Source organism: Lepisma saccharinum, chromosome 2 (assembly GCF_977018435.1).
Source record: "Lepisma saccharinum chromosome 2, izLepSacc3.1, whole genome shotgun sequence".
Lineage (NCBI taxonomy): Eukaryota > Metazoa > Arthropoda > Insecta > Zygentoma > Lepismatidae > Lepisma > Lepisma saccharinum.
Window position 1 is genome coordinate 90,546,254 of NC_139230.1, and position 16,250 is coordinate 90,562,503.

The 16,250-nt window shown below is 35.2% G+C and overlaps 1 protein-coding gene across 2 annotated transcripts in view; it reads right to left on the reverse strand.

Annotated features, from left to right (window-relative positions):
* Positions 1–7,474: 7,474 nt before the first annotated feature.
* LOC145984088 (uncharacterized) overlaps positions 7,475–16,250 on the reverse strand; it is a 501,971-nt gene continuing 493,195 nt past the window's right edge. For both annotated transcript variants that reach the window (XM_083117495.1, XM_083117494.1), the window contains exons 16-18: positions 15,934–16,118; positions 11,578–11,724; positions 7,475–8,923 (exon numbers count right to left, since the gene is read on the reverse strand). In XM_083117495.1, coding sequence (XP_082973621.1) covers positions 8,750–8,923; positions 11,578–11,724; positions 15,934–16,118 — 506 coding nt within the window. In that variant the 3' untranslated portion in view covers positions 7,475–8,749. The remainder of the gene's footprint in view (positions 8,924–11,577; positions 11,725–15,933; positions 16,119–16,250) is intronic.

A 16,250-nucleotide genomic window follows, 5' to 3' on the forward strand; every position in this document is an offset into this window, starting at 1 on the left:
GTGTTTGGGCAAGAAGCGATGTTAAAAATCCCCCTCCCCAAAGCAGCCAGTAGGGAAACAGGAATTTGTCAACAATCCTTCTAAGCTGTGATTGCACACCGGTTGCTACACCGTCCCGGGAATAGTTGCGATATAAAATTTGGCTTCACAATCTGGAGCAAAGTAACACTAAAAGTGAGGCAGAAACTAAAGAAAACTTAGATTAGCCACAAAGAGAAAAAAAATGCAAATTTGACAAAGAAAAAACGCTTTCATGAAGTCACTAGTGTTCTGATAGGGTAATTGTAACTGGACGTAATGTTAGAAAGGGGATCCGCACCTAGGTGCATTGAATCTGGAATCCCTTGATTACTAGACAATGGCATTGCTAGTAGCCCATTGGATAGGCAAGGCAAATCAAAATTAGTAATTAGAAGCAAAGACAATATTTTTCCCCCATCTGCTACATCATGAAATATTATCTATCTAGCTGCGAAATGTGGCATTCACAACAGAAACGGCAAGAGGAAGAGGCCAGCCACAACTAGCAAAAGTCAACATTTCTGTTTATTAAAAATAAAAAAGAAGTTCACATTTTATCGATGAAAAACACCCAATCAAAATAACCGTATTTTCCCTAACTCTGTCCTCACACTTTTTTTCAGAAGGAGGGTAGTTTAAAAACTTGTCCTTTCAAAACTCTGAGGGGTGAAAAGAGAAGTCGTTTACTGGCTGCTTTCGAATCACCTATATAAGGGATTCTATTGAGTAGCGGGGGTTGACATTTTTTTGTTGCTTGGGCAAGAAGAGAGACCAAGGAAGTTCTCTTGGCGCCGGTAGTGGCTGTGGCTAGTCTGGGAGGCTAGCGGTCACGGGTCAACCATTTTCATGGAGATAGTACTGATGGTCTCGACCAACGTACAAATCTCGTTTGCACCTAAGTTTTAATTTTATATTAAAGAAACAGAGTCTTTAGTAGAGGCTGTGGCTAGTCTGGGTGGCTAGCAGTCACTGGGTAACCATATTTAAATAGAGATAGTTCTGATGGTCTAGGCCAACGAACAAACCTCTATTCTACATATATATATATATTAAAAATTATCTCATTTTAACAAATTTGGATCATGTGGAGGTTGTTGCCTTTGCCTTTGTAATTCATCTGTACATATTTAAACAAGAAATAAATAGTGTTCATATATACAGGGAGGTTATTTCAGTCGTTTACCACGACAGCGTCGGCTGCTCATCAGCCCCTGCATGCAACAGGTCCCGGCAAATTGCGTTACAGGAAGTCCATAACAGAAACCACTTGTTTTGTAATGCTTCCACTTTTCACAATTACAGTTACAATTACAATTGAAATAAGCACATACCTTGTCGCAAGGATTCTGGAAAAGGTGTCCTCCCAAATACAAATATTTCTGGCACCTTATTTCTGACATCTAATCTTAGATTAGACATCGCTACTTTATCCTCATTTGACAGAAAGGGAAGACAGCATCCCGGTGCATAAAGCAAACAGAAAGCGTAAAATGATATTTAAAAGTAATAATAATAATGATGATCAATAACCTCCTGTTTTATAAGAGATGTTGAAAATGACCTCCTTCAACAGCAATACAACACGTTTCCTAGGTTCAAGAGATCCTGTCTCTCGTAATTGCCTGACCACTTTTCTGCAAGAGTTAGTTTTCACGTAATTATCGTACATAAAAAAACTCTTTGTTCAAGACTATATTTGTTTAGCGGCATAACTAATGAATGAATAACAATTAAAACACAATAAAGCACTAGTAATGAATAGCACATGAACTCAATAACACAGTATAAACAACACGCGTACTGATAAATGCAAACAGAAGTGAACATGAATGTACACTCACTACATCTGGTAGCCGACAGTGTTGCTAACCATTTTTCAGCAATGTCCCTAGATGTAGTCAAAATGTGTCTACAACTAACCAAATGTCCCTATGCCAAGTAAAGCGACTAAAAAAAACAACACCTCATGAGCATGCAAAACAGAAGATAAAATATACACATTTACTTGCCAAATCTTTCTGCTTGGTGCTTCCACAATTAATGAAGGAGCGAATTTACAATACAGGAACCCTCCCCGATTTTTGTAATATTTCGCATATTCACTAATTGAGGCCTCCTAATAACGAATTTGAAGTTAAAATTTGGGGGTCACCTGTAGAAATTGCAAAATAAGTGAAATTGAGTGGTCCGCGATTGGCACGATTGCCCATTATTGACCGGAAGATTTTGTGTTTCAAATACTTAAAAAACGAAATATATATTCCTGATATTACTATGACCCCAAATTTTAACTATGTTTGCTTATCCTAACCTAACCTTACCGTGAATGGTTCGTGGGGCTATCAGTCAATGGTTTGTGGGGTTACCCGTGCATGGTTTTTCGACCTCAAATTTTAATTATGCCTAACCTAACTTATCCTAACCTTACCGAGAATGGTCAGTGGGGCTATCCGTCAATGGTTTTGCGCTAATTGTGATTACGAACCGATAAAAAAACAATCTTATTTTCGTAGCACTTCAACGGCAAACGCTCATCATCGAAGATGCCATTTTCGTATCCTGTAACTTTATGATTGATGGTGGATGCACTGTTGCCAAACTTACCTGTAATCAAATCAGTCCACATTCCACATGTTCTTCTACATCGTGATTGTCACTGTTATATGTAAGCACCTTCTTTGGGCAATATACCGAAATCCATAAGTTTATTAATTAACCCACGGCAATCCTCCTGCACACTCCACCTAAAAATCTGTACAACATTAACAACTTTTTTAGTGTTCTCTTCCGCCATTCTTACATGATCCACGCTCTCCAAGTATGAAATCAACAGTGTGGCAATGTTGTAGACAGTGTGACTAATTGCGAACGTCAATTGTTCATATCAACAAATATGACTACCATACTTGTATACAGAGTATCATTGGGAGAACTGAAAAGCTTATTTTACAACTTCTACACGTTAATGAACAATTTTTTCACCTCACCCTAAAATGTTAACTTGAGATAAATCATCACGACTAATTATTTCGTGAGTGTAAGACGTAGCATAGAAATTACAGAAGGGTCCAGTATTGTAAATTCTTGCCTTAATGAATAATAGGGGTGTGCGGGACAGAATGATTTGGGTCGGGATGGGATTTTTTTTTAAAATCATGACATTTGGGATGGGAAAAATTTGCAATTTCCCGACCAAGTCGGGAAATTTTCAGAACGGGAAATGTTCTAAATTTCCTGAAGCTCTGGAAATCTTAAATTCTACACGTCATTTTCACTTTAAGTGATTGTTTTTGCATTTCTTGAATAAAAACTTACAATTTCCGATAAGTTCCAGAAACTTGCAATGCAGAAAACATCGAGAATTAATGACTTTTTAAAGTGACCATTCGGTATTTCCCCGACTGCTCAGGATCCCGAAAAAAAAATCCCGCACACCCGTAATGAATAACGTTGAGTCTTTTACTGTTGATTATGTTATTTGAAGTCATACATGCTGCTGCTGTGAAGAGATTGATGTTGGTTGGTGATGCTGTATTTCCTGCAGTCTTTTAACAATTCTGGTCCCAATTTATTTCTCTTTTTTGTATCACTTAACATTGAAAATATTTTTTCCGTTTCCACGTTAGAATGTGGCAATGTTAGCACTATTTTCGCAAGAGTGGAAATGTTTTAAAAAAAAAACTTACCTTGAAAGTTCTTGGTAACCGATGATAGCTTGTTCCAAAATTCTGATGGAGATTTGTTAGTTAGTTTTTTTTTCTCCTCCTCCCTAAAGTATCCAGATAAACTAATCCATTCATTCCAAACCGAGCACGAAGAAAGTGCAACTGACTGGTGAGTAAGCTTTGCACAAGGAAATGTTATTTTCCAAGATTGAAAAAAGTCCCTACGTTTTCCCGCATTTGGCAAAATCTGTCCCTACGCAGGCGAAATATAGTGAAAAGTCCCTATGCGTAGGGACATGTCCTTACGGTTAGCATCACTGCCGACAGGTGTTGCATTCTTGCAGTATGAAGCGCCCTCTCACAGCTGACAACTCCCCCGATAATCTGCCGGCGCTCTCGCGACAACTGAGGATAAAGTAGTGATGTCTACTCTAAGATTAGATGTCAGAAATAAGGTGCCAGAAATATTTGTATTTGGGAGGACACCTTTTCCAGAATCCTTGAGACAAGGTACGTGTTTATTTCAATTGTAATTGTAACTGTAATTGCGAAAAGTGGAAACATTACAAAAAAGAAGCAGTTTCTGTTACGGACTTCCTGTAACGCAATTTGCCGGGACCTGTTGCATGAAGGGGCTACTGAGCGGCTGACGCTGTCATGGTAAACGACTGAAATAACCTCCGTGTATATATTTATCGGAACGATTGGACTATAACAAAAAATGAGAAAAGAACAGATATTCCCCTATATCCATGGTACAGAATAATAACAAGAAACGTGTATGGTAGTTATTCTAGGATGTGTATTTCGAATGAAGAGTATTGTTAGTTTTGTTATGTTTTTGCATCTTATTTGCCTGTGGCAGTAACGGAACAAGTAACTGGTAGAGCCAAAGATGGTTACTGTCTAACAGAAGGAAAAGGAGTAAAACACGCTTCATCAGATAGTGTTTGTATGCTGTGCACATTCCTGACAGAATACAAGTCAAGCTTGTCTATGAAAATTAATGAAGACATTGGGAAGTTGTGCTTTTGTGGAAGGGTAGTGTTTCCAACCCTAAATGATCATCATGATTTAGCTTCCGTCAACATAGCGGATTCTGCTATGTGACGATGAATCTTATTAAACAATGGCACATATATTATATTATTTTTAAACTATTTATTTAAAAAAGAAGAGTCATTATTCTGGAATCTACGGAGATATTCATTCAGCTGGTACGGATTTTAAGAGTGTGAGCATTCCATTTTTGTGCTCCATTACGAAACCAACGTGCACATGTAAAAAGGAAAGCCCGAGAATTTTTATTTAATAAAACAAAACAATTTACTGTTAAAGTTAAAGAAGAGGAAAACAATTGACTTATTGTTAATAGCCTGGATGGCTGATGTGTGTGTGTCTGGGGGGGGGAGGGGGTACCTAATCTCATGTACCTTCCTGGCTGTGACAAACTATTCTTGCTTTCCGATTTCTATTATATATTCCATCCCACATTCAGTGCAGACTTTGCGATTCTGTTTGCCAAAGTGGGTGGGGAAGGAGTTTATACCGTGCGTCCATTTCGATCTGCAGCCGAGAGATCGGGAGAAGCGTGGCGGGCGGCACTGATGGAGATGCCGACATTTGCGGCCTGAAATGCCCGCTTATTTTTATGGACATATGCAGACATTTATATAAATATTGCAAAATGAGCACTAACCTGTGTTATAAGAGTATGGTTTTAATTTTAGTAGCTTAGTGACTGTATTTGCCGATGATTTTGACACGCCCACCTCTTGTGAAACACGGCGTAGAGGTTTGTTTGGAGAACGTTCTAACGCTGCACCAATATCATCGAGTTTTGCTTCGGTTAGAATCCATCGTTTTTGCTTAGGTGTTTTAAAATTTAACGATACAGTTTCTCGTAATTTAAGGACAAGATGTCTAACCGTATCTCTGTGTGGAGTTGAAACGCATGGGAATTTCTGTACAAATTACCTACACACGTCTCGACACGAGTTTGTTTTCACGTAGGTACGTGTCATACATAAAAAAATCTTTGTTCTAACGTGAATCTTGCGGCTGGCATTCCAATCGTCTCACTGACACGTCACACATACACACTACAATAACACAAACAAGTAACTGCAAGTAACCAAGAATAACACTCTTGCGCACATTATGAAATTAACACGCTCTTGGTTTACATTGCTCGCCACTATATTTACAACTCTGTCTTCATCTAGTCGCGAAGGAACAAAAAACTCGAGCTCGGAGATTTCGGATTGCAAGGAAGCTCACGAACACTATTGACTTTTAACGGTTTCTTCTACAGCGTAATCTTGATACAGTGTTGCACATTCAAAACCTCCAAACGATCCCCATCGGCACAAAACTCTTTCAAGGATATAAACTTAAGCAGGACGTTACTGGTCAAAACTCTGATTAAAATGTTTTATTATCTGTGGCTCTTAACATCGTTTCTAAAGCGTATTTTTTTGTGTATATAAGAGCAGAACTTGGATGAATTACAGAAGAACTTTTGCGTGTTATAACACAGGTTAGTGATCGTTTTGCAATATTTATATAAATGTCTGCATATGTCTATAAAAATAAGCGGGCATTACAGGCCGCAAATGTCGGCATCTCTGTCAGCGCCGCCCGCCACGCTTCTCCCGATCTCTCGGCTGCAGATCGAAATGAACGCACGGTATATTCACTTTTAACACTTTTAACACTTTTTCCAAAAGAAAAAATAAGTTGCTTTGCATCATTTTCAGGAATTACAACAGCACTATTTCCGCTTTGCTTATTCTAATTGTGTTTATTTTATTTTTTAATTATTTTTTTCGTTATTTAGTGTTGCTTTTCTTCAATTTTCAGCTACTCGCAACGATGAAGAGAGACTCAAAATGAACACCCATGCTCAGGCCAAATTTGAATCCGGGGCTCTCGCATTCTAATGCATTGTGATAACCACTTCTTCACGAATGTCAAAAATGTGTTTTTTTAAAATATATTTTTCACGAATTTTTCGCATTACATTACTTTCATTGTAGACGTGGACAGTCCAGTTAATTAATATTTACACTGTAATCTCTCCGTTAGCCCTTTTCTCTGAGTCTAAGAGAGAGAAAATTCCCTGCATGTGGTTAAAATGTTTGATAGTAAGAAGCACTACTGCTTTCCGTGCACTTAGTTTGGCTGTACTGCCAGACACGATCACCTAGGAAGCTGGACTTCAACTCAAACGAGTGTGCCACTTTTTGTGAACAGAAGTGTACATAATATACATGATGCATAAAATCTAATCTCACAGGAAAACTGGTCATGATTTCTCTGTTATGTGAGTTTTCCCATATTTTGTTATATTTTTAATATTATATCAATCTACTTTTGTAATAATACTGCTGTTCACAACTGTAAACTATAATTCAATTTTTTTTTACATGCAGCCATGCGATGAATTGGCCATAATTTCAGTTTACCTAGGTATATTGTGCTTGTCATGGTAACTTCTTTTGATTTGATTTTATATTAATGAAGCTAAAATGTATGAAGTCAAGTTTTTGATTTTAAACAGTACAAATTATGAGTGTAACATAATAACAAAGAAAGATATGATAAAAATAAACACCAAAACTGAATTAATGATTTAATTGAATATGCTGCCAGAACTTGAACCATTAAAATAGAAATGAAGCAAATGTTGCAACTTTCAGAAGATGCACTTCTTTTTCCACAGAAGAAAGAAAGAAAGGAAAAAGTGAGTCATGAATTACAAACAAGAATTTTATTTTACATCACACAACAAATTTAGTACATGCATTTAGTCATTTTTACTGTAACTGTTACCTTTTTAATAATTATTCACACTAAATTTCAACGAAAGGATGCATTTCCACTTACCTTAAAATAGAGGCAAATGCTTTATTTATGGTTTTACTTCATCTTCTACATTGTACGTATATACAAATTCCTTGTGAATTTAGTTACATAAAATTTCTTTGGAATTGGAAGCACATGAATTAGTTGAAAAGCCATATAATGCCACATGTAATTGTTAGATTGTTGTAGGAAATTTACAAGGAAAAAGTTCTGCATGTAACAAAAAAAAAACATTTATATCGCATATTAAAAACATATTTAAACAAATGAAACTGAAATAGCAAAACTTTGAGAGGAAGAAAACTTCTTAGCTTCATTCCAAGGTTTTGCATGAATCTCCTACATTACAAACATATATAGATCTTCTCCTGAATTTAGTTACATTAATTTCCCTTGAAATTGTCAAAACATGAATTAATTGTAATGTTGAAAAGCCATGCAATGCCATGTGTAACTAATTATTTTGTTTGACTGCTGCAGGATAGTTAAGAAACAAAATTTGCATGTAACAAAAAAACATTTATATCACACACATTAAAAACACATTTAAACAAATGAAACTCGCACAGCAAAACTGTGAGGAAAAAACCCTTGTTCCATTCCAAGGTTTTGCATGAATCTCCCACATAAAGGTATACCTTCTGAATTAAGTTTAATTAAGTTCATTTGAAACTGCCATCACATGAATTGAATGTTAGTTGAAAAGCCATATAATGCCACATGTAATTGTTAGATTGTTGCAGGACATTTACAAGGAAAAAGTTCTGCATGTAACAAAAACATTTATATCACATATTAAAAACATATTTAAACAAATGAAACTGAAATAGCAAAACTTTGAGAGGAAGAAAACCTAGCTCCATTCCAAGGTTTAGCATGAATTTTCTACATTACAAACATATATAGATGTTCTTCTGATTTTAGTTACATTAATTTCCCTTGAAATTGTCAACACATGAATTAATTTTATGTTGGAAAGCCATGCAATACCATGTGTACTTAATTATTTTGTTTTTCGTTGCAGGAGATTGATGTAACAAAAGCTCTGCATGTAACAAAAGAAACTATATATAACATATTAAAAACATATTTAAACAAACAAAACTGATGTAGCAACATATCTGAACAAACAAATCTGAAATAGCAAAACTCTGAGAATAAAAGAAGAAACTAGTTTAATTTCAAGGGCATAAGATTTAGGACTTGATACCCAACGTTTCCATTATTTTAGCATACTGTCCAATTTTTTCCCTTGTGGTTGGTGACTCTGGTTGAACTTGCACTTCCCACTTATCCTTAACACCTGCCCCTTCAAGATATTTATTCAAATAAGTGAGAGATTTACAGGCATGAGACTGGTCCAGAATAACCTGCAAAGAGAAATTACTTCATTGTTATCTTATGGCTTGAAAGTTTACAACTATTGTGTAGTTTCTAAAATAAGGGGAGGAATTGACATAAAAATTTGCCAACACAAAATTATATGATATAGATGTCTTGATTTTTTCAATATCACCCCACTTCTTGCAGTTATTTTTGAAAAAAAAATCACATTCTGAGTTTAGATTTTACTATAAATTAGTGATGGAACAGATACAAGTAAATTGGTACTACTTCAGTATCAGCTAATATTGGTTTATTGGTAACAACATTGATAATTTTCATCAGGTATGTTTGAAATTCTCATTTTGTTATTTTTATGAATTCCAAGGCAGAAATCATAAAACCATTTAATAAATAAACTAAATAGGAAGTTCATAATTCAGATAGTGTACACTTTTATATTCTACAATACTTAGAAGGAAAACTGACGTTTTCAATTTGTTCTTGTTAATAATAGTAACAATGGATTTATTATTTTGTAATTCGAGTATGTCATACCTTCATATGTATACAAATTAACAAAAAAAGACAGAACTGAAATATCTTGTGTAGTTTTGATGAAAGGTGCATTGCTTCCATGTGGAGGTGGTAATCGTAACTACCCACCTGCCCTTAGCAGATAACAGAGGAAAATTAATTTGTGCTTTGCTGAGGGGTAGTGGACTTCTTTCTTTGCTTTTACAGTGTACAGTTTTATGAATAACATATCTTTTTACTAAAATTGGCTTTAACTATTCACCAACTGCTTTCTGCTAACATATTTCACTTTTACATGTAATAACGAGAACAAAAGAACATGTTCACAATGTGCAACAGTTAGGGTGCCAGGGGGGAAATGCTCATGTTTCAAAATTTCTTGAAAATTAAGACTTTTGAAAATGTTGTGTAATTTTCATTGTTTTCAAAATTGGGGGGATGGGCATCACATGTTCTCAGTGATCTTTTGTTGTGCTTCCCTGCAAGTTTGGTTCATCTAGTGTCCATAGAGCTGATGCTAAAAGTGACTTTCTGGAAACTTTTTTTTCCGTAAGGTGACATCACTTTTTTTACAAATGAAAATTAGTTTTTCAACCATATGTTGATAGCGTAATCTGTACTGAACAAAACAAGCTAAAATTTGTAACTATAGCATTTGTAGTTTCAGGGATATACATTTTTATTTAAAACCTTACATAATTTTATTATTCCAACTGAAAATATGCTTGGCGTTAGTGTCTACTCGGTGTTTAAGGGTTAAGAAAGTCTGGTGTAAATGAAATATCAATTTGTATTGTTGTAACTCCAAATGTTTTATTTTCATTGTATTTTCTATTCTTTTAAAGTGCAAAATACAGTGAAATAAAAACAAACTTAAAAATAGCATAATTTCATTATTTTAAAATTCTATATGCATGAAAAAGAGATTAGGATGAAAGGATGCACATGCATAAATATTGATTGATTGATTGATTGACTTGCTTTATTTTACTTCATCTTTTGTGCCACTTTTGGCTAATTTGTGAAGATAGGGATGAGTGATGATATGATGAAATTGATGAATGGACAATCCATGCCCAGACCAGGATTCGAACCCGGGACCCCTGGCATCGGCACATGCATAAACACTTCCTTTGTAAAAAAATATATACAATATTAGTATATGTGCCAAAATTCAAGGTCCCTAACATCAGTACTCACATGATAGAAAATGGAAGTGGAATTCAAAAAGCCTTCTCCTGTTCTGGTACATTTCCCTCCACAGTAGAAAGATAACTCAGTAGTGTGCCACATAATTCAAGAGGGGGTTATTGACCTTAATCATTTAGAAGCCCATTATATTTTTTGCCATATTAGTCTGCATATAGCTATTTTAAAAAATGGAAATTGAATTACAGGTTCGTAGGATGCAACTCGCACCATTCGCCTTGAGCGAGTTGTTGGTAGTAGCTCTAGCAAATCAAAAGTCTTTGTTGTTACTGACAGGGAAGATTTTACTGTTCAGCTTGATGCAATTTTCACATTTAGCACAACAATTTCTATTAGTTATTCAGAAATTCAAGCAACTAACTTTATAAGCCTTCAAACACCATTAGCACAAAGACTAACAATCCACATGCCTATTATGTAACTGACACCATGCACTCATCTGATTATGGAAAAATTTACTTCAGTGTATATTTGGATGACAGAAAGATAACACTTTCTGAAAAACTATTCACACATTGCCTTTTTAGTTACACTGTCATGAATTAAATCTAACACCTGTCTTGTTCAAAGTTCAATCATTTGAAGACATGTGAAACTCAACAACCTATTACTTTCTTTTCTTTTACAGTTTTTGTTTTAAGTCCACTTTATGCACAGATGGGCTCATTGAGACTAGACCTACAGTTTTAAGTGGGATCTAATAAAACTACTGAGCCACACTATGAATTTAACATATCAGTAAATTGTGGGTGATGTAATTTTCAGCAAAACACTCCAAACTGGTAGCTTGTACAACAAATGATTTGAAAATGATCTCAAGTTAAAATTCTCAAGATCAGTAAACAAAGAGTATGTACAGCTTCAAATATTTGTCACTATTTTGCTTTGAAAATAATTTTCATATTACAAACCTTATTACAGTATGCATAATATTGTTAGAGTATTTCATACTTACAGATACTTTGACAGGGTCTTGCACAAACCTCCAAAGAATGTCGCAGCAGTTACTGAAGATCTGAGGATGGTTCTTGTACTTTGAGATAGTGGAAGTCAATACATGAACCACATAATTGCTTTTCAGGTCACACTTATCATTCTGACACTAGAACAAATAAGAATTCCAGTTTTCAATTTTTTTTCTTTCTATAGAAACTCACAATCATTATACTACATATATATTATAGCTAAGTTTGCATTACTTAACACCAGTGACATTGGTAATGGAAATTATCATTCCAATTCAATCAATAACATCACCAATATGTTTTCCAGAGTTCCAGGTAGCCTGGGAGGAGGGTCTACAAGATGCCACATTAAATCTCTTGCAGTCTAAATACTCTGCAAATTTATGCAAAATGTGTACTTTTTAATTAATTTTGAATGAACAGTGTGTGGCAAAAGTGGATTATTTGATCAAATGACAATTGTGTTAATATTCTGATCATCTTGTATTGAAACCTATGAATGTTTTAAAGTAAAACCCTCATAGATTTAAACAGCTGTCATGGAGGACTCCTATATTAGCATGCATAAACAACGTACTTCATACTTACTGATTTTATTAGGGGAAAAAATAACATTTCTTTCTCTTTAGGGCAGTTAAATGGAAAGTTCAAAAGGACAGTTTACTTTCTCATGGTAGACATGACATTAAGAGGCCATAGTGTAGGGGTAAAAAGTATTCCTTCTGAATTTTGGGTGCATCAGCACTTAGGTTATTTTCCACCCGTCACAGTATACAGGGTCCAGCCCCTTAGCAGAACTATAATAAAACACGTTCCCGAGGATTAAAATAATCTAACTTTGGTTTAAAGCTGAGGCTATTTTTCTCATGGCACTCAGCACATACAAAGACAAAACACAGGACAACACACAGAATTATACTGGCCATAGGGCCAGTTGCCAGAGCCTCGTTAGTCTGCGAAAAGCAGTCCAGGGTGTACAATGTGGAACTGAGGTTGACAATTGGGTGTACTACGTGGAAAGTCACCCCTTACACCCCTGTTGTTTTTTTTTCTTTTCATGTTCTGAATGAAAGGAGGAACTATTTTATCAGTTTCAGATATAATTTTAAAAAAAAATTCTTTGGTTATATGCAAGGCATGCTGTATTACTTTGGAATTTTTTCCCTTTCAAATACTGTAGAACACACATACAGCAACGCATTGGAACCATTTACACTATTATGTTGTGGTGATACCTCTGTGAGACAGCAGAATGTGAACTTTCACAAAAAGTACATTTTTTAAAAATTTCATTCTTCTGATATTTGTTAAAGATTTAAAAAGGAAAAGAACATGGACTTATTGGCCAATCTGTACTGAACAAAACTAGATTTAATTTGTAACTCAATTGATCATAGTTTCAGAGCTATTAAATTTTATTTAAAATGTTGCAGGATTTTACATTTTCCACTGGAAACATTCTGGGCATTCGTGCAAACACTCAGGAAAACAGTATAGGCATCTAAGGGTTAAAATGGATGAAATTTAACATCATGTAGAAGGTTTAACGTCAAACAAAATTCATTCCAAGTTCACAAAGTTTATGGGGACACTTCTTCATTTTCAACAATAAAAAATTGGCTGCTGAATCTAAACATAGCCATACTAGCACTGAAGATGATCCATGTAAATGACATCCAACAAGTGCAACAATAGCAGAAATCATTCAACAAACATATGATATGGTGTTAGAGGAATGGTGAGTTAAAGTGCTTGAAATTGCTGAAACTATAGGTATATGTATATTAAAAGAACGTGTAGGATATATATATATATATATACACACAAATGATGAAGGAGACAATAAACACTTACCACACGAAGAGAAATAGTTCGATATTTCGCAACATATGTCGCATTTTAAACGGAGAGGAAAGATAGATCGGCGTCACATAGAGTAGAGGCACAGAATACTGACATTAGAGTCTCTATGGTCAGTGTGGCCAGAAATAGTAGATAGGAAACAAAAGTACTTTCACCAGTGTTTACTTCAAGGTGGGTGGGTAGTTTTGGGGAGGAGAGGAACGGGTTACTGGTCGGCTAGGTTGAGTACGGGGGGTATAGTGGCATGATGCCTGCTACAGGCCCTTTCCCATCGCCTGAGGAAAGACATGCCAGAGGGAAGGGGGTAAAAGATGGATGATGGCAACACGGAATCAGTTATTAAAGGTGGTGTTATGGCTGTTGGTATGGATGGCAAACATATTGATTGGGGAAGGAGAAAATTTTCATTGTGTTTGTCATGTGGATGATTCTTCTGAGAAACATTTAAAGGAATATTCATAGTTGTGATCTTTCAAGTAGACTGCATTATTTTCTCTACTACCCTTTACAAGAAATCCTGATGTTTAAATAGATTAATTATTTTAATAACTCATAACTAGACTTTGGATTTTAGGTTTTTAACCTATTTTTTCCTTTGCAGGTAAATAAGAAATAACAATTTATATCGGCGTTTTATAAAGAAACAAAACAACTGACTAAGTTTTATAGTGCCTAAATTAAACCTTTCTTTAGGTTTTACAGGATTTTGATATCTCACAGAGATATTTACTAGGTGTGTTGGAGAAATAATTCAATGACTGGCATGTTTGAAATATGTTTTCTGTCGATTTCCCTCCCTCCAAGTATATGATGTTTATCAAAGCTTTAAACAAAACAAAAATGTCTGATGTCACTGTTATCTGCAAACAGTGGTGGCGAAAGAGGACAGTTCCCCTCTATTTTTTACCCCTGCACTATAGACTCTTAATGCTAAGCCTTGCCTACTAAGATAAAGTAAACTGTCCTTGCCCACCCCCCTCCTCCCCATTCTCAGTTTTGGCACCCAATCGTCTCTACTGGCTACACAGTCCCAAGTACAAACTTCTGATCTGTGTGGCCTTGTTCACTTTCATGTCAGTCTGGTCCTTTTTGGCATTAACGCCTTGTGAAGTAATATTTCAGCATTCAAATTAGCACTACTGACTATGTTTCTGTTGAAAGATAATTCTCAGTACATGAAATGATCCTCACAGACAAAAGGTGGAGTTTGAGTGTGGATAACCAAAAAGATTTATGGTTGTCACTAGGACCATGATAAAATTCAAGTATAATTCCTAGTTTTCAAGGTGAACTTCCCAAAAATTCAAGAATAGAAGCAGATGTTTTCTCTATTCCAACCTTACATATTACAGACACAAAAATATTGACAATATAAAGGGTTTGTATGATTCCAATGTACCAAAAAATTTACCTAATCAACTTCAAGATATATTATTTTGCAATAATCTTCCATCTGTCAGATAGATTGTTCTGCAAAAGATACTAAACGTAAACGGATTGAGAACATTTTGCTTTACTTTCCATGTAGCTTTCATTTTCTTCTCAATAAAAATAAAAGCTTAACTGAGAGAAACTTGCCTCAGGGCATTTATAAACATGTATAAATTTAATGAGATATGGATTGATAAAAGTTGCAATTTTTCATGTCTACGGTGAAAAATATGGAATAGAGAAAACATCCGCTTGTACCTTATTTCATGTCTTGCCAAAATTCATGAATAATTTCCAAAGGCAATAATTCACGTGTAATTCCTGGAATTCCAAGTGAGTAGCCACCCTGATATTGTGCAGCAAATTATACATACGTAATTCATTTTTCATATCAACAAGTAACTTTTTCTAACAGCACAAGTGCAGTATTATAAAAATTTGTAGATAATTTTGAAAATGATATAAAGAAATGAAAATTTGTTTAGAAAATTAATATTTGGTTATTACGGTTCTTGTGAAATTTTGTTTTTAACGATTGTATCTAATCAGTATTTTTCAGGAATTTTGTACCAAATTAAGTCTTTTTGCAACCTATTTCAGGATTTTTCGAGCCTAATTTATGGTTTTTAGAACCTAATTTAAGATTTTTAGAGCCTAGTTTAGGAACCTAAGAGCACACTTTTTAGAACCTAAAAATCCGAGGTCTACTCATAACATTGGGCAGGAATGTTGTCCCCCTCTGCCTCTTTCTAACCCCACATATGAATGTAAGCACAGGGGAAATGCAGTCAATGATAGGAGCAGAGTGACACTGTCTACTGTGCACACACACTTCCTGGAAGCATGTAGCATGCAGTATATAGAAAACAGTATTTATTTATTCAGGAGTGTCAGTAGAACTTAGCAATAAGCAAGATAAATGCTACGATACTTCAGTATGAAACTCTTAATTTGTTTCTTTGTAATTCAAAAATGAATGCTTTATGCTTCCAGGAAGTACTTAGCATGTACCTGCTACATTAAGTTATCTGTTGGTACAAAATGGAACTTACCATCCAAACACTACATTCTGTTTCATTCCATTTCTGCATATTCAGTAGAGTTCTCGTGCACAGTGTCAAAGCCTCCAAACATGGCTGAGACTGGTTACCACGTTCAACTACATTATAAATGACTTTCAAGCCACCCGATTCTTCAATTAGTTTCGAGAACTTGGGTGACACGCTACTGGCAACATCTGGAAAACAGAACAAAAATAATTTGAACAGAAATAAAGTAGAATCCAGAAAACATAATTGCTGTGCTGAATTATGCATTATAAAGTAGGGTGCACAGAATTATTTTTTAGAAATTCCAAAACATACAGTGT